Source organism: Lingula anatina, chromosome 4 (genome assembly GCF_051362555.1).
Source record: "Lingula anatina isolate TDL-2025a chromosome 4, LinAna3.0, whole genome shotgun sequence".
In the NCBI taxonomy this organism is placed as follows: Eukaryota; Metazoa; Brachiopoda; class Lingulata; order Lingulida; family Lingulidae; genus Lingula; species Lingula anatina.
Genome location: NC_141770.1, coordinates 1,659,634 through 1,679,057, shown reverse-complemented (window position 1 = coordinate 1,679,057; position 19,424 = coordinate 1,659,634). Strand labels below are relative to the sequence as shown.

At 36.7% G+C, this 19,424-nt stretch overlaps 2 protein-coding genes across 2 annotated transcripts in view; one reads left to right on the top strand and one right to left on the bottom strand.

Annotated features, from left to right (window-relative positions):
* Positions 1–1,900: 1,900 nt before the first annotated feature.
* LOC147762026 (uncharacterized) lies at positions 1,901–9,108 on the top strand. Its single transcript, XM_087011999.1, has 4 exons — positions 1,901–2,109; positions 4,044–4,315; positions 7,673–8,034; positions 8,305–9,108. The coding sequence occupies exons 1-3, from the start codon at positions 1,929–1,931 to the stop codon at positions 8,012–8,014; spliced, it is 795 nt and encodes a 264-aa protein (XP_086868125.1). The 5' UTR covers positions 1,901–1,928; the 3' UTR covers positions 8,015–8,034; positions 8,305–9,108.
* Positions 9,109–12,935: 3,827 nt separating this feature from the next.
* Positions 12,936–19,424, bottom strand: part of LOC106181710 (uncharacterized) — a 44,723-nt gene continuing 38,234 nt past the window's right edge. The window contains exons 2-4 of the mRNA XM_087012276.1: positions 16,066–16,289; positions 14,197–14,468; positions 12,936–13,293 (exon numbers count right to left, since the gene is read on the bottom strand). Of these exons, the coding sequence (XP_086868402.1) occupies positions 12,949–13,293; positions 14,197–14,468; positions 16,066–16,252 (804 nt within the window). The 5' untranslated portion in view covers positions 16,253–16,289 and the 3' untranslated portion in view covers positions 12,936–12,948. The remainder of the gene's footprint in view (positions 13,294–14,196; positions 14,469–16,065; positions 16,290–19,424) is intronic.

Sequence of the window (19,424 nt, the reverse complement as noted above, 5' to 3'; positions counted from 1 at the left end):
TATCACCAAACTAAATAATTTAGTTACACCTGTATAAACTGTAAGGCCAATCAATATAACCCTGTATTTCAGATGAATTTTTGGTTGATAAACCCCCCAAATTGTCACTGGCCATATCTCTGTAAGTAGGGATTTGTTTCAGGAAATATTGCGGCCTCAGATATTGTTCATATAAAGGTTCAAACCCACCAAATATGGTGTTAATCCGTTCACCCCCACCTTGCCGCATTTTCTACATTTGGTCTGGTTTTCTCGTGGACACACACTTAATTATTTTGACCTTGAAGGTTTCATATTCAAGGTTTGCGGCAAAGAGATGCTTTCAGCTGGCTCAAACACTTCATCAAATATGCGACGTCTTTGCTTTTTTCACCATATATTACCTGACCTAAACAGTAATTTAAATCTTAAGATGAAACTGAAAACACTGATAAAAACAGAAATGAAAACATATGGCAGTTGCAAACAATGAATCACAACGGAGTGACTGGGGATGGGGAAAGCTACGTACGCCAGGACAAATAAATTAGCAACGCGCGTCTTTGTACAAGTATGGTACTTGTTAGACTTCTAAACAAAAAGGACTAATTAAAAAAAATTAAAACACGAATATTTTGTGGATGTACCCTCTACCCTTTTAAAGGTTATTTGAATCTAATTCCATTTTAATAGTTTATCTTTATATTATATATATACATTCAAAACAATTAATACTTCTTAATCATTCTTATTTATGAAATTTGATAAAATTTATATCTCAAAGAAAAAGTTGGCTAAGCATATAACTGTAACTCTAACTGAACATATGCATGATAAGATGGCACGCGTGTACAGCGTGCAATATACCTGGACGTAAAAAGATGGAAAAATTAAGTCTTACGTAACCAAACCACACAAAATTTTCTGCTTAAGAAGGCTGAAACCCGCATTAATTAAGCTAGAATGTCTTCAAAAATACTAAATATTTCAAACATTAGGAAAAATCACTGATTAAAGTTACTTGTGGTTTAATTAAGAAAGACCGCTCGGTTTAAGGAGATAGATCGAATATTGTCTTAAGACCCCTTCGGGGGGGGGGGTGGGAGGTGGCAACGAAACGTCAATATTCAAGGATTGTTGATAACGTTATGTGAGTGGACGGGGGCAAGACATGAACACTTTTTATTGTGAAAATTTTTGTCGATGTCTGGGATGACATTCACTTTGTAGATTATAACTCCTAGTGCCTCGTAAGCAAATAAGTTATTTTAAATGCATATCGTAGGAGGAAAACGCTTCGAAAACTAAATGGCCAGTTAATGGAATCTTATATTTCAAATACCCCTGAAAGTTAAGACGAATTTTTAGTAAGCGTTGTCCGACACTCCATTAGAAGTGGCCTGGGAATTCGGTGATTTTTGGGTAGTTTTTTTTTTTACTATTTTGCTTTACGCAAGACATAACCTTTTCAAATTAAAAATAATAAAATTGTTTCGCTAATTAAAATATTGGATAATTACTGGGTTATACATGTATATACATTCCCCCCCATCCCCACATGACCAATCACGACTTAAAATGTATAATCAAATATGAAACATATGAACTATATTATGTAACATTCTTTGCAAAAGATCTCACTTGCAGCGAAATGACAAAGACCACAAAAGAGAGATATTAAATAGAGCTTAAGATTCCTCTCTCTGTCTCTTTCTCTCTCTCTGTTATTTGTTTCTTTTTTCTTAACTTTTATTTGTAAACCCCACAACTCTTCAACCTACGCACATTGTTAGAACGAGCATGCGCAATCTCAGTTTGTCAACGTGGCGAATTGCTGCATGTCCATCTTTTAAAGTTGTACAAATAAGAAGAACGGGACAAAGAGCGTCGCCGTTGCCGTTTCTCCTTCTATTCTGCTACACATTGGACAAGAAAAGAGACCCTTGAAGATGTCAGGACCAAGATATGTGGCCGTGCTTCTGATCATCGCTTTGACGACGGTGACATCCGTTACTGGCGCGGGTCCCATCCCTCTTACTCCGGAGGAAGAGGCGCAAAGAGACGATGCTACAGCTGAAATAGCTAACCTTCCAGCCGAGGATCAGGAGCCACTGCCCACCGGTCCAATACGTAAGCTACATTTTTACTACCATTGCAAACGTGACCGAATATGAAAATGAAGATTTGTGGTTGATGGCTTTTACCTAGGTGTTGGCAAGAATGTTAATCAGCTTTTATTACGTTTGTTTATCTTACACTTCTGTATTCATATATTTGGTCATGGCCCCAATTTATTAGAAAAACAGACAATTTGCTATTCACAGTGGGTTCCTCAGAGGTTTTGGTATTCCAACCTGCTGAAACCATTTTGGTGTTCGCTAAGGACCTTGAAAAACACGTTTTTGGTGGTAATTTCCCCCTCATTCTCAAAGGACTAGGTGGTTTTTTGTTTAGGTGCAGCAGGACAGTGAGTTCTGTACCCTGAGTTCTGAAGGTACATCAGTCTGGCCATAACTCTATAAACTATGCTATAAAACTATAATCTGCATGGCAATGTCTGTCTCTTTTGCACCATTCTGGCACAGATTAACAATTTTGTTAAATACTGCTTAACTTATTTTACGCACTGCAAAACCGACCGCTTACATGCAAAATTTCAAATACTTCTTTGCAGTTGTTGCCGACATGTGGGTAATTTTTTGACAGAACCATGCTTCCCCACAACCAAGCTTTGACCAGGCCAAAGGAGCACTACCCAATTTAATCACTGCATATTACACAAAGCAGCAGTGCAACAGACATGGTAGTCTGTTAATTGGTAGGGGCACACCTGACTACACACTTCTCCGTAAACTAGAGATATGTTTGAATCGATTACCACCATATAAATAGTATAGAAACAATATATAAGTAGAAAAAGCGTTTTAGAAAACTCCACCGCAATATGTAAAAATGAATCATCAGATCAGGTTCACTCACGTGGTCCTGTGACAACATACAAGCCGAGGATTTTTGACAGTCAGCTGAGCTACATACTGAATACAGGGAAGGTTAACTATGTTGAACGGAGTTGGGTAATTTTGGTTATGCCTCATTGTGTTGACATGGGATGCACTCACACACACAAAAAAAGCAGCAACGGAGCGTTGACGATTTTCTTACTTTGTCTCTGACGGTCTTCCATGACTTTTTTTACCAACTTCGGTGACACGAGATGCCGCCACGAGTAGTATAGATCGTATCAAAAGTCTTCCAAACGAACTATCAAAAGTTGACAAGCTTACTAAATGCTAATGCAATTTAAATGCCTGGCAGTTGACCAACAGCTCGTTAACTCGAAAGAAAGGCTCAGAGATAGTATACTTCAGGAAATCTGGACTGTGTTAGGTTACACATTGAAACGTTCTTTGTGTAGAAAGATGACCAATGTGGTCTGTTTATTGTATTATTTAGTGTCCGGAAACGCGCAAGATTTACAAACAGGCTCGAAATACGGATACCGTTGTATACGTTTAGGTTGGATAACGCATTACTACTACTTTACAGATACGTGGTCAAAATATTTACGTGTAAATCGCTATGAGGAAATCAAATACTGACAACAATAATCAGTTTCATTTAATGTTCAGTTGGTGCTTGCTCAAGTACGTTCTAGCGAAATGATGCGAAGAATCCCATTCTTTGATATTTAAGGAAAATCATGTCACGTACCTTTCCTACACTAAAATATTCATGGGACTTAAATAGTCCCATGGGAATTAAATAGTCTAATTGAATTATTTTTCTGTAAGTATCCATATTGAATGTTTTGCATAATTGAAATTCGGTGCTGACTTTGCTGTTAAGGATAATGTATTGTAGCATCAGAATTGACAGTTTCCTATTTTGTGCGTCACTTTTTGTGCTTTTTGTCTGTACATTTGGCAGCTTGGATGCCTTGTATACCATTGGTCACAAGCTTTTCAATACAAAAGTTTTTTCTTTTCAAATTCCTCTTTTGATGTATTGTGTCTTGCGTATCATTCACTTTTAATGGCATCATTTAATGCCACTGTCCATTTCAGCGCCAATCCCCCCTTGTGAATGCCATGCGCATGGCGATGTCCGCTATGTTACGTGTGATGGGAGAGTCTTCAGATATAACACTGCGCCCAACGTTATAGGTATCATGGCAAGGTCTATATCAACCTGGTTTTGGTATGTACTCACAAAACAAGAATTCTTTGATGGCGGTCCGAAGACTCGTCTGTCAGCAGTGAAATTCAAGATTTTTTCTTACTACGTGATCGTTGACTACAAAAAGACTTCGAATCCAGATGGACTGTACAGAATAACGGTAAGTTTTCTTTTCCTCTTCTCTCTCCCTCTGTTCTCTCTCTCTCTCGGGCCACTTACCATAGTATACTGCTTCCAATATAGGAAAGAACTCTGGCTGCGTCCAGTGAGCAACTTGTACTCGGATGTTTATAATGATAATAATTTTTTCAGCTTTAAGTGTTTCAATTTAAAATTGTTCGCTGTCTAAGGTACTTCTAACATTATTATGGTTACATTAAAATATAAATAAAAGATAAAATAATGGATAAAATATCAGTAGTATATTAGGAGGTTTTCAAGCCCCGAAAATGGCTGAATAGCATACTTTTGAATGCATTTTTTTTTGGGTGACGGAATGTGGGGCTTCTTAGTAAGCTGCTATTTTTAGCCACCGACTGGGCCTGATTTACAGCTCTTGCTATGTTTGTTGACATTATAATTTCATCTCTATTGTCGGACCGAACCCGAACTTTACGGCACAGTACACTTTTTAAATGCAATTCTTTAGTCTTAGTAAGCTGTTATTTTTTAGCCACCAAAGTAATTTTTTAGTCTTAGTAAGCTGCTATTTTTAGCCACCGACTGGGTTACAGTTCTTGCTGTGTTTAGCAAGAGCTGTGAACAGGAGCTGTTTTTAACTATTTGCTTGAATTAGATAGAAGTAGATACCCATTTAATTTTATTTTTAAAATAAAAATTATAGATCGAACTGTTTTATAGCCACGGTGTTTGACCTTAGTGCATCTGCACTAAAGCTGAGGGGTGTAAATGACCACTGGGGAGTGGAATGCGACGAACAATATGGGATGAGATAGAATAGACATGAAAAGGGTTATAGTGTATGTGTGAATGGGGGAGTGTGCGCAAGAATAACAACAACGTCTTAATAAAAGAGAACGAACAATGACCGTCCCGTAGACTTTGACAGCCGTCGTTTGTTTAAACTAAACGTGTAACCCCACGGGTCATAGCACTGGTCATTTTAGTATGTGTCTTCTCGAAACTTCTCATTGTAATTTTAAATTACCTTTGCTAGCGAATTTTAATGACGATTATTTTATTACATAAAACCTCTATTGTCGGACCCCGCATCCACCGTCTACATCAGTCAAATGTATGACAATTGACACTGAAACATCCAGAAAGTTCGTTTTGTCCTCTTGCGCATCCGTTATTATTAACCCCTTCCCCCCCCCAAAAAAAAAAATAATAAAATAAAATAAAATAAATAAATAAATAAAATAAAGATGACATCGTACTGTTTATCTACTCGTCACACAACGAGTAGATAAACAGGGGTTCGCTAACAGTCAGGTGAGACTATTGTAATTCACATAGAGAAAGGTATACAACCCAAATGCCTAGAGTATTGTGATAGCGTGTGGTTCGCAAACACTCGGTAGATTGACTTTGCCTTTTATTTAACTGAATTGCTGAGCTACTTCAGATAAACACAGTGTTTATATAAATAAGAAATGAACACATGCTACGTATAGACACTGACAACGATGATTTCGAAGTGTGTTTGTCATTCTGAAGTATGTTTGTCATTCTGTAAAGATCGCAGTTGTGATCATATCACTTCCATTTTTCCCCCTGAAGAGGCCGAACTTTTTAAATGTCAATCGGTGCATTTTCTGGGAAGAAGTGGCCATAATTGCCTACACGAAATACTTTCTTTTTTCTAGAGTCGTGAAAGCTAGGGACCTCTTTTTGTTGCGTTAATAGAGCATGTCAAGTGCAACACTGAAATTGGTGTCCGTTTTTTATTTGACTTATGGTTACGGAATTGCACTATTTCAAAAAGTACATTAGAGCAATGCTCAATGGTGTTAATTTTCTGACCCTTATATCTCCATAACTGACAGAGATACACCCACAGTTATCAATGAACTTGCAGATAGGAAGACACACATTGGCAATCTTACTGTGACCTTGAATTTCACCTTTGACTTTCTTTTTGCCACGCACTGCACTTTTCTAAGTTTTTGTATCAAATACATCTCCAAACTGGCACACATGCACCCATAGTCACTATTCAACTTGAATAGGAAATTAAGCCATACATAGCCAATATCTTTGTGGCTTTATATTTGCCATGTGACTTACTTTTCAACTGACCCCTGTATAATTTGACCGTAGGACAATTGAGATTCAAGTTCGAGTCCTACTAAAGCAGTGACTTTTTTAAAAAAATCTTTTTTTAATTATCTAATTATCAAAATCTAATTTTGTCTCTTTATCTAATATTTATTTAATAATTTATATATAATGATGATAATTTGCTGGTCATGGACAGAAACATCATGGCTTATTTTTATAAAGTATTACCATGCTGAAGAAAATAATGGCAACTACAGGTATATGTTCACCTCTCAACTGCATATTTTGGGTTTTGATTTTGATCCTTCTGATGTGAAGAGATTTCGAAGTGTGCACTCAGTTCTACTGAGTGCTCTTGTTTGCTAGTAACTTTAAAACCTACAATCACTCAGGGGAAACATATTTGGAAATCCAGCTCACGGTCAGAGGTGAACCAGTTGTGCTTTCTGCAGGACACTTTTTCTTTTACTCTGGTTCTTCATTATATCGTTCCCTTGTTTTTGCAATATGTTGATATGTATGTGGGATTAATTGATTTATGTTATATAATTTCGCAATTCTTTGCTGTGAGAGCAATATTTTTGTTTGTTTGATTCTTTGTTTCTCAGTGTACAGCATTATACAAAAATATTTTAATAAGATTTTCAGGATAGGTCTCAAATGGGCCACTGAAAAATGATCAGAATCTGGTAATATGATCCATTGATCAGTTAATCATTAGAGGGATCTATATTTCACAATAAAAAACATTGTGAATAACTCATAGAAATATAATATACTGTTTTACGACAAAAACAGCAGTTACAGCTAATATTCTGATATCTGAGCTTGTCTTCAGACCACGTGACCTCCATTGATGGCTATACTCTGTTATAATCTCTTAAGAGATTTTAACAAAAAAAAAAAAAAAAATTTTAGAAATAAAAAAAAAACGAAACTAACTTTGAAAGTAAAAATGGATTCATTAACCATTGGCAAGTATGGGAGAACTTTTGTTTACTCCAGGAAAATTCATTTTTTTTACCAAAACGAAGAGTTATTATCCCTTTAAATAATTACAATATATCAGGTGAGTTCAGAAATGGACGAAGAAAGAAATGGGTATATTTGGTGATGATCCGTTAATTAATGATTCTTTTATTAATAAATTAATTATAACTTTATTTTTTGTCTATGCAAAGGCTGCGCTATCTGAGTCATTTTCTAGTTATATATTTTATGCTTATTATTATTATGGTTAGATAACATTATCGGAATTTTATCATCATTGCAGGTCGGAAATGATTTTGTAGTTGGTCCGATAGCGGTCTTTTATGAAAGTCTTGGCAACGATACTGTGGTACCTGGTGTAAAGTTCGTGGGGAACGGTTTTAACATCTCGATAATTGAGAAAGATGGCGATTGGTACATTCAAGTTAGTTGCATATTTCTGCCACCCTCCCTGTTCGACATTTGGATACTTGTGGCCCGACATTGTCTCCAGCTTCACATTCCTCCAATCTGGCAATCCCAGGTAATAGGGATATGTGGAGATTGGGACGGAGATCCAGGGAACGATGTAGTAATTCTTGACAGCTGGCCACAGGTGACTCCTCCTTTTAGGAGATTCCCTTAACAGCACACGACAAAAATGACGTAAGTGGATTGTATTTTATTTGGAATATCTATAAGTTATACCCACAAGATTGCAGAAGTCTCTCTCTCTCTTTCTCTCTCACACACACGCACACACTGCAGAGCACATTTTTCCTAAAAACGTATTTCACACCCTACTAATCAGATTTAAAAACATTAATTTTGTATCCTGATTTTTCAGCATTTTGTTCTCCCTTACGTAAATAATTTGTTTCTACCGAAAAAATTACATACACTGGCAAATATTTGTCTCATTTCTCTTTTAACCAGAACGTTACTCGATGATCCACGGAGTGATGACAAAAGAGGGACTACCACCAACTCTGTACAAACTGTGTCTTCTTTCTCCAGTGATTGATGTTCATGTGGAACACGGGAAGCGCTGGACGCCATTCCATGTTTCACAGCCGCTGACTTTGACACAGGCTTACTACGGACCATGTCACTTCAACTTTTAAATCCCTATTCCCATGGAATCTTTCTATCTATTGACTAACAGAATTGAAAAACTTACTTATTGTTATTTGGTGAAAGTCCATTGGAGAGTCGAATATATGCAAAAGGAACGGAATCATGGACAATGAAACTGAAATTTGTGGGAGGGCACGCTACTCTTTCGATTCTACGATAACTATTCTATTTTTTGCTTGCTTGTTTGTTTCAGTTTTGACAATGGTCGAAATGCAAAATCTTGCATGTGATTTTTTGTAGTGAGTTTGAATTGAACATTTTGCCGTGAAAGGTGTATGACATTATTTCGAGGAAGTATACACATATGGAGAAATCTCCGAACATAAGAGTTTCCATGACAGAGATGAACACATTTGGCACTTAACACAGATGCAGTATGTCGCGAAAGAAAAAAAACTACCTCTAGTAATTTTAATAATTTTCACAAGTTTTGTTTGACGATGTTCACCTGGTGAAGTACAGTGGGGACGTGATTTATTTGGGTACGATGTAGTAACAATAGCTTCAGGGGGTTTTAATGGTATAATTTTTGACTTATATTTGTCTTCAATTCGTTTCTCCGTGCTTTTGGCTTTAAAATCGTTATTAAATGGTATCAATGGTATCAAATATCTGTAGTTTGTTTTAATTTTGGTCAAGGGGAAGTGTAAGGAATTCCGTTGATATTTTTTTATAATTCTTCTAAAGTTTTTTTTATAAAAAAAACCCAAAGCATCGAATATAAAATACATAGGTCCTTTCAATACAATGTCATCATGGTTTTCCGTCCGATTCGTTTTTTTTTGTAGGTGTGGGCTAGGATGCAACATTATGTCGGCTCTTAGTGGAGGAGAGGGGGGTTACATGTATGAATACAGACGACGGCAACAGTGCTATACTAATTTGACGGACAACATGCTTCTTTTTTTGTCGTTTCGCATACCCACTTCCCCTCAGGACGATGTTCTTACAATTTAATAATAAAAACTCAACGGTGCGCAGCCAGTTAAAGGCTTATGTCAAAATCAAACGAAAAAATGTTAATGTGCAAAAAGTAAACCTTTTAAGTCTCATTTTAAGACATACCTTTGATGAAATCACTATAAAGAAGAAAATTTGCGGTAAAAATAATAATAAATTAAATTCACACCTCCTTATTTTTCACAAAGATGCATGTGTATGTGGTCAAGTGAGTTCATGATTCACTGGAGAGAACGGCGTTTTACTAATTTAAGTCGCCCATGATTCCTATTCTTAACTGCTGTCGTTGCCAAGGAGCTTGGAAGAAATCATTCTAATAAAAATTAGCGCGAGTATGTGTGTAAGTGTGTGTGTGTGTGTGTGTGTGTGGGGGGGGGGGGGGATGACAGGCACAGTGCTGCCAGAGTCTAGCCTTACCAAAAGGCCGCACTAATTTCCTGCCCTGTACCGCAGTGTCTGACAATATAGCCTGAATGATAATTGCAAGGTACGAGGATCGCCAGGCAATCATAGGACACCCAAGTTTGTCAGTCCAACGAACACACACTGCTCCTTCAAAATGACCTCATGCCAGTTTTCTTAATCATTAATGTAAAGGCATTGCTATGGTCTGAGCAAACAATAACGTGTTTTTAAGCTGCAACGGAAGGCTTGATTAAAAGCAGCTGGAATAAAAAAAAAATAATAATAAAATAAACGCTAAAGAACAAAACCAGTCTTAATATTAAAACTTTCTGATCTTTTATTTAACGTCCAGTAGAATCATTATACAGAGGCGCGGCCAACACATACATAGCTAAAATGACTTATTAAAATTTTAACACATTAAGTAAATAACATTTTCTCAAAATATTTCTTATAACATGTGGTGTTTGTTCCACAGCCAGACGCACTCCCTTCAATCTCGATCACTGTTGGAATCATATACATCTGTTCCATTTTTCTGCATCACTATTTCCCATGTCTCTCAAATGCCTTCAACAAGTTGTTCGTTTATGGTGGGCGTCACGAGCGTGCAAAAAAAAAAAAAAAATAAATAAATAAAAAAAAATAATAATAATAATGAAATTGAAACTACGTATACATATGTTCAACACCCTCTACCAGAGCCACAAATTGATTTTTCACCAAATATTCCAAGATATGCGTCTAGTTAAATGATTGGTTTTTTTTCCATAGCTGCAGTGAAGATCAATTGTTGACCGCTTGGCTTTTAATAATAATAATAATAATAATAATAATAATAATAATAATAATAATAATCATTATTATTATTACCAAATTTGCAAACATTTGCATCATACTAGAATAAAACCACTAGTGAATAAGCAAGAAAAAAAAAATATTAAAAGACATGTGTGAACAAATTTAAATCAAAATGCAAGGTTAGAAAAGAAAACAAGTCTATCAATTTCGGAACTTGTACATGTATATCGCACTGCTTAAAAAGTCACACATTGATCTTTGACTTTAATTCTAGGTCTTTTGAATGCCTTCTGTTCTTTTAATCAATATTTGACATTTTTGGTTGTAAATGCAATTTATGGTCCAATTCATTATATATTCTGATAAACAATTTTTTGCATGCATTGAGCCGTCCTTTAGTCAGTAGTTCAAGTTTACTATGTTCACAAGCAGCGTCATATTCAAGTTCAGGACGCAATATCTTAAGGGCTATTTCTTGGGACTTTTCTACCAGGGCAGTCAGTTCATCTGTTAACCTAAAGTGCTATATATAGACAGGGTCAACATATTCTAAAACTGGCCTTATGACCGCCTGGTGATAATATACAAGGGCATCAGTTGTAAGGCCTGTACGCTTCATATGCTTTGTTAATCACGAACTTAGGGATGTCTGCTTTCTTACATTTAAATGAAATGGCCATTTGTTTTGTTTTTTTCCTTTTTCATCGCATATTGCTTGTCCTAGACCAGTCCCATGCTGTGTTAGTCCCTGTATTTTGCTTTCATCAAATTGTCTACTGATCTCGGAAACAATGCCATTCATATACTTATGGCAAAGAGATTCACCAGGAGGTAGGTGTAAATCGTTTATCATAAGGATAAAAAGCAACGGACCCAGCCATGATCCTTGAGGTACCGAACCATATATGCAAACTGAAAACCAAGTCTGGTTAATACAGAAGATGAGAAGTGGGTGGTTTGCAGCCAACGGGCGTTTATTTTAATTCTGAAGTACTTAATCGTGCTGACCTATCGCAAAACCTGTCATCTAAGCGTGTATTCCTTTTTAATCCCCGATGACAACTTACGTACGCGCGTTACGCCCACCAAAAAGAACAACTTGTTGAAAGCATTCAGGAGGCATCGGAAATATTGACGCAGATACACCCGGTAAATCAGAAAAGATATTTGATATCACTTATACCATTTAATAACGATTTTAAAGCTACAAGCACGGCGAAACGAATTCAAGAGAAATATAAATCAATAATTAAAACGATAAATGCATTTTGAAGGTATATTACATCGTACCCAATTAAAATCACGTTTCCACTGTACTTCAAACAAAACTTGTGAAAATCATAAGTGACACTTTCTTTTGCGACACATTGCGTTTGTTTTAAAGGCCAAATGTGTTTTTCTCTGTCAAGGTCAGTCTTGTGTTCGGAGATTTTCCAGAATTTGCTTACATCCTTGAATATGTCATATACCTGCTACGGCAAAATACTAACAAATTCAACCTCTTTACAAAAAGAGAGAATTTGCACTTCTAGGCATTAAAAACCTCGATCAATGTCAAATTAAAAAAATAGAATAGTTATCGTAGAACCGAAAGAGTAGCGTGCACCCCCACAAATTTCAGTTTCATTGTCCATGATTTCTGTTCCTTTGTGGATTTTCGACTCTCCAATGGACGTACACCAAAAAACAATAAGTGAGGAAGTCAATCAGCTTTTCTCAATTCTGTTAGTCAAAAGATAGAAATATTCCATTGGAAAAGGGTTTCAAAAGTTTGTGACATGGTCCGTAGTAACCCAAGTCGACGGCTGTGAAACATGAAATGGCGTCCAGCGCTTCCCGTGTCCCACATGAACATCAGTGACTGGAGAAAGAAGACAGTTTGTGCAGAGTTGGTTGTAGTCGCTCTTTGGTCATCACGTCATGGATTATCGAGTCGCATCCTGGTTTAAAGAGAAATGAGACAAATATTATATATTTGACGGTGTCTGTCATGGTTTCGGAAGAGGCACATTATTTATGTAAGGAAGAACAAAAGGCTGAAAAATCAGGATACAAAATTAATGTAATTAAATCTGATAAGTCGGGTGTGAAACAAAGCTATTTTTAAGAAAAACGTTTTCTGGGGGTTGCCACGTGTGTGTGTGTGTGTGTGTGTCAAAGAGAGAGAGAGAGAGAGAGAGAGAGAGAGAGAGAGAGAGAGTAACTTAAGCAATCTCGTTGGTATAATTAAAACATATTCCAGATAAAATCCACTTACATCATCGGCGTCGTGTGCTGCTAAGGGAATCCGTCATACGGCACAGGTGTTACCTGTGGCCAGGCGACAAGATCTGTAACATCGTCCCCAGGATTTCCGTTCCAATCTCCACATATCCCTTCTATGTAGGGTTGCCAGATCGGAGGAATGTAAATCTGGAGACAATGTCGGGCCACCAGTATCCAAATGTCGAACAGGGAGGGTGGCAAAAGTATGCAGCGCACCTCAATGTAGTAATCGCCATCCTTCAGAATTATGGAGATCCGAAAACCATGCCCCTCGTACAATACAATACTTGAGCTATCGGGGCCAAGACTTACGTCCATACCCCATATCGGCGGACCAGGTACAATGGCATCTCCTACCTGCAGTGATAATGTAATTCCATTAGTGTTATCTTACCATAATAGTAAGAATTTAATTTATAACTAGAAAAGGACTCAGTTAGGACAACCTCTGCCACTACCAATAACAAAGTAATAATTTATTTATTCATTAATTTTTAAATGGATCATTACCAAATCTCATTTCTTTCTTCATGCATTTCTGGTCTCTCCTAAAAAATTTTGAAATTGGACTATTTTTTGCCTATCCTGTAAATTTCAGTAAATTATTTACATTCATTCATTCACATTCATTCATGTGTTATTATTCGTGCATCATCACACAATTCTAGTTATCACTTCATTATGCCATATGTGACCTATCCTGAAAATGTCATGTCTATGCGCTTCATAGTCAAACAAACAAACAAACAAACAAACAAACAAGAGCGGTCAGTTGAACTGAGTGCAGTCTTGGGAATCCCTGCACGTTAGTGGAAAAAATTAAAAAAAAATTGCATTTCAGTGGTGTATACAGTGTGGGCACTACTTTCTTTAGGCCACTCCCACCATACGCATACATTTAAAGCATGCAGCAATGTCGTTTCTCTCCACATGTACTTATTTGTAAACAATTTCATGGTCATTATTATTCTTAAGCAATTCTAAACCAATTCAAAGAAGTAGAATAAATATAAGGTTTTGCTCTTAATAATTAAAAAAAGAAGAGGAAAAAAGACAAATTGGTTATCATTCCGTTACTGGGGATTTATGTAATAACAAGAAAAAATTGGACATCATATGTCATATGTCAACCATATAAAGACCGATTAAGGTAAAATTCTCTTCTTTTGAAAGCAGTTTACAAGGTGAGAGAGAGAGAGAGAGAGAGAGAGAGAGAGAGAAAGGCAGTGAGAGAACAGAGAAGAAGGAGAGAAAACTTACCGTTATTGTGTACAGTCCTTCTGGATCTATAGTCTTTTTGTACTCGATGATCACGTAGTGACCAAAGATCTTGAATTTCACTGCTGACAGACGAGTCTTCGGACCACCATCAAAGAATTCCTGTGACGTTACTATATACCAAAATAAGGTACGTACAGTCTTTGCCATTATACCTACAACCCAGGGCGGGGTGTTATATCTGAAGGCATTCCCATCACACGTGACATAGCGGACATCACCATGCGCATGACATTCACAACCCTTGATTGGCGCTGAAATGATCAGGGGCAACTTTAATGTAAAGAGGAACACTAATTTGGATACTTTCCAGCACCTCCATTAAAAGTCCACAGTCAGCATTAAATGATTTATATCATTAAAGGTGAATGAAACCGATACTCAAGAAACAATACATCAAAAGAAAAAAATGTTTTTATTAAAACTGAGGATATAAAAAGTGATGTAAAAACATAGCGACACGGAAAATCCCCTTAGTATTTTCGTTCACTAACAATGGTATTGAAAAAGATATTACAAAAAAGGATATCCAAAAGCTGTTATTGGCAGAACATCTGATAGCAGTCACAAGATAAAAATGGGCCAATTTAACTGCACTTAACATTCCACCCGAATGTGTTGCTTGGAATAATAAATATCTATTTATTAACATGACATGTGAAAGAGATATACTAATCACCCGGCTTTATGGGCCTACAAGTCACCGAACTTTGAGCATATATCAGAAAAAAAATAAATAAAAATAAATAAATAAATAAATTATATATATATATATATATATGATTAAGGTTGAAAGTTTTAACTAAGCAAACACAATATAGTTCACTCAACTCTTGAGCTGACTGCCTTAACTAAAGCAGCTATTTAAATAAATTGCCACGTCTTTAGGTATACTTACAATTAAAACTATTAGTATTTTATATAAATCTTCCCTGTCATCATGACTACAGTCCAAGTCTCCCAGAATCTTACATCGTATGTCCTCTTATAGGGGACATACCAACACAAAATGAAACTCATCCTCCACCATGTTCTTATCACACAATTGGCAAAGGCGGGACGAAGCCTCAGCGGCAGTATTCCGCATCTAAATTGGCACAGTACGTCTTTTAAGGTGATACCCATAGATAGCTTAACAAATCACTTACAACTGAAGGTGTTTTTCGAAAAGCACATATGTTCTTAGCGTTGTTTTTTTCAGAATATTGTTTTCCATAACACCCTGTATAATTGGATTACTTTCCCATGTACCAGCTCTAAGTACTCAAACAATCTCTTGGTAAGTCTATTGTTAGCCATGGTAATTAATCTATTCCAGTGTCTAATTATGAACAGCCATTGAGTGTAAACTAGTGGCATCCAACCGACTTCACCGTGAAGTGCTAATATTGGTGTAAATCTGTGTTCTCCAATATAGTGACCAAATCCCCCATGGGCATGATAGATGATTTGAACAGCTGTCCGAAAGTAGTAAATCCAATATCTTTCAAACTAGTAATCTTATTTGTCATACAGTACCACCTAGCCCTCTGCTGGGCCCTTTCGCTAACTTTTCCTTGTGAAAAAGTGTGAGAATCCGCAATCTACCCAGATTTCTAGTTTCTTTATCATGTTTGAAGACGACATTTCTGTCAATTTGTATACTTACGGTGTTATTCAATAGTATCTCTTCACGGTTTTCTAAAATCGGAATAACAAGTGAAATTCACCTAAAAACTCTGTGCTACATTAAAAGTTGCAGCAAAATGACTTTCTTGCCAACCCCTACATGTGTAGGTTAAAGTCATCAACGATTAATCTCCATTTTCATATTCGGCCAAGTTTGCAATTTTAGTGAAAATTGTAACTTACGTATAGGACCCGGGGGCAGTTCAGGTACCATTTGATGCTCTGGTGGAAGGTTAGCCATATCAGCCGCAGCATCGTCTCTTTGCGCCTCTTCCTCCGGAGTAAGGGGGATGGGACCCGCGCCAGTAACGGGTGTCACCGTTGTCAAAGCGATGATCAGAAGCACGGCCAGGCCTCCTTGTCCTGTCATCTTCAAGAGAATCTTTTCTTGTCCAATGTGTAGCAGACTAGAAGGAGAAATGCCAACTGCGACGCTCTTTGTCTCGTTCTTCTTATTTATACAACTTTTAAAGGTGGGCACGTAGCAATTCTCCACGTTGGCAAAGTGAGAGTGAGCATGCGCGTTCTACCAAGGTGTGTAGGTAAATGCAGGTGAGTTGTGGGTTTTACAAATAAAAATAAAGAAACTAAGAGAGAAACGAGAACTGCAAGGTCCATTTAATATCTCTCTTATTCAATTTTTAGTGAATTTCAAAGCATGCTATGGTGGTCTTTGCCATTTTGGTACAGGTGAGATCTTCGCACCCTGAGCTTCAGAGCTGACTTGACACTAACCTTTTCACTGTAGCCTATCTCCATCGTGTCAAGTAACCTCTGACCAGATTCGAGTGCCCCCGCCGCCCGCCAATCAAATTTAAAGCCCGCACTCAATGACTCATTGAACGATCTAGCCAATGAACGCGAACGAGTCAAAGCGCGCTTTGTTCAAATCCGGACCAATCAAAGATAAGGCTGAATATCAGGGACTTGCCGTAACCTGTGGGCAGCACGCAAAATACATCATCCCTCAGTAGATAATGATGCAGGGCATCATACTGCTCTGGTTTCAATTCCGATATACTCCATGCTTTCTTTGTGTACGGTTATGCACTCGGAACCACTCGGAACTACTCGGATGTCTCCGCACTCGACAATAACTATGTTGTTAGTATGGAGCTTGCGGAATCAGCCGAGGATTGCCGATTGACGATCAACCAATCAGCGTTTTCACCAAACTTTGGTGAAAAATTTTGAAACATGGATTCGATTGGCTTATATAAAATAGGTCAAACTATTTTCGTCAGAGGTTACTTGACACGATGGAGATAGGCTACAGTGAAAAGGTTAGTGTCAAGTCAGCTCTGAAGCTCAGGGTGGATCTTCGGCGATGACAGTGAAATAATATCAGGCCCGAAGCCAGGGCGGGTTTGGGGGTTCGAAAAAACGCACATTTTGCCGGGAAAAGGTCCGTTCTGCGTAAATTGTTTTCAAGGTACACGATGGTTTCAGTAAAAAAAAAACCTTCTGAAATTGCTAGCTACGGGCCTAAATCAAGTTAAAATGTGTGGAGCAGAAAAGTAAGATCTGGTCGAAAGTGATTTATGTTAGTCAAACTCATTTTATGATAAATTAATGTATTTGAGTTAGCCAATTCTCACGTCTTTTCTTTCTCAGTCAGTCAGTTTCATTGCCTCACAACATTACAAGTCTGTTGCTCAGTGAGTTATAATCTGCAAACTGAATGTCATCCCAGACATCAGACAAATATAATCATACGAGGGGACCATCAAATGTGTTCATATTTTGTCCCCGCCCACTCACATCAACAATCAACATCAACAATCCTTCATTATTGATGTCTTGTTGTTAACCCCCTCCCCCCTCAGGAGACTTTAGAACATCTTCGATCCATCCACTAAAATCGAGAAGCCTTTCTTAATTAAACCACAAAGAACCCTGAATTAGATTTTTAATCAGTGATTTTACCAAATGTTTGAAATATTTAGTATTTTTGAAGACATTCTAGCTTAATTAATGTGGGTTTCAGTCGTCTTAAGCAGAAATTTTTGTGTGGTTAGATTACGTAAGTCTTAATTTTTCAATCTTATTTCGCCCATGTATATTCCACACTGCACATGCGTGACATCTTATCATTAATATGTTCAGTTCGAGTTATAGTTATATGCTTAGACATCTTCCTTCGAAGAAATGTACATGTAACTTCTATTGTACTATAAATCATGCCTTTTTGTTGCGATTTCTGACCAATTCTATATTTGTTCAAGCTGATTCATGGTTTTGTGTTAGCTATACAAAGACGCGCGTTGCTAATTTATTTGCCCTGGCGTACGTATCTTTCCCCATCCCCCGTCACTCCGTTATGATTCATTAGTAGCAAAATCTGTGTTTTTACTGCCATATGTTGCAGTATATTCTGTGTCATCTGAAGATGTTAATTAGCGTTTAGGAGCTGAGGTAAAATATGATTGGAATAGGAAATACGTCGCATATTTAATGAAGAAATTGGATCAGAAAACTTCATTTTGTGGTAAACGTTGGCCATAAAACCCTCAACCACTAAATCATTTAATCATCTTTCTACGTTCTATCAAATTCGAGATTAAATGTATCTTACGTGTCAAATGGAACTCTGCATTTATGGAAAATCAACGTTTAATGTTCATTTTAATCACTTTTCTGAAACCACGGAAGCGTTTTTAAAAGCATTTGATATTTCTTTCCCCTTTTGATTTGTACAATCCTAAGTCCTAACTTCCATTGTCGTTTGTACATGTGTATTTTCAAATACAATTAAAATAACAACTTTGTTCATTCATCATAAAATAAGAACCTATTTACATTCATACAGAATATATCAAGCTTGGTATACCTTACCCTCCCTCGCGGTAATCTACTTCAATAGTTTAACAAAAAAGTAAATTATCTTTCATTTGTTATATTACGTAAATGACAACTGTTGTAAGGTAGAGTATCTTAAATACAAACTGCTAGTGTCATGTTTCTTATCAAGCCATATATATATATATATATATATATATATATATATATATATATATATATATATATATATATATATATATATATATATATATATATCGTATGAGGGAGAAATTTACCTGTACTGGAGAAACAGGTCTTCTAGTTGAACGTCGCTTGTAAAGCTGATATGTTGGTTTGAAAGCTGTGTTTTTTTCACCTCGTAGATTCATCAGGGTTTTTCATGTTCGAATGCAGTGTTTTTTTCTGTTTTTTAGGGATCTTCATATTACTTTTTCCTGGAAATGCTGAGTGTAACATAAACGTGCTAACTCTGTAAGCCGCCATGCTGGAACACACGTGTATTATTCAAGTCGCTTACAACATTGTAAAATAAGAGGTGGTCGCTTAAGACAAATAAAATGTTACATCTCCCTCTTTATAATCAACTAAGATTAATAAAGTAAATAAAAGCATGTAAATTAAAATAAATTCAGTTTTTGGTGTTCACAGTTCTTTGTGAGTGTTCACTTTAACTTAAAGTCTTTCAATGTTCAATGTGAGAAGAGCATTCAGAGTCTCTGAATCTTAGTCCTTTTGTAAAT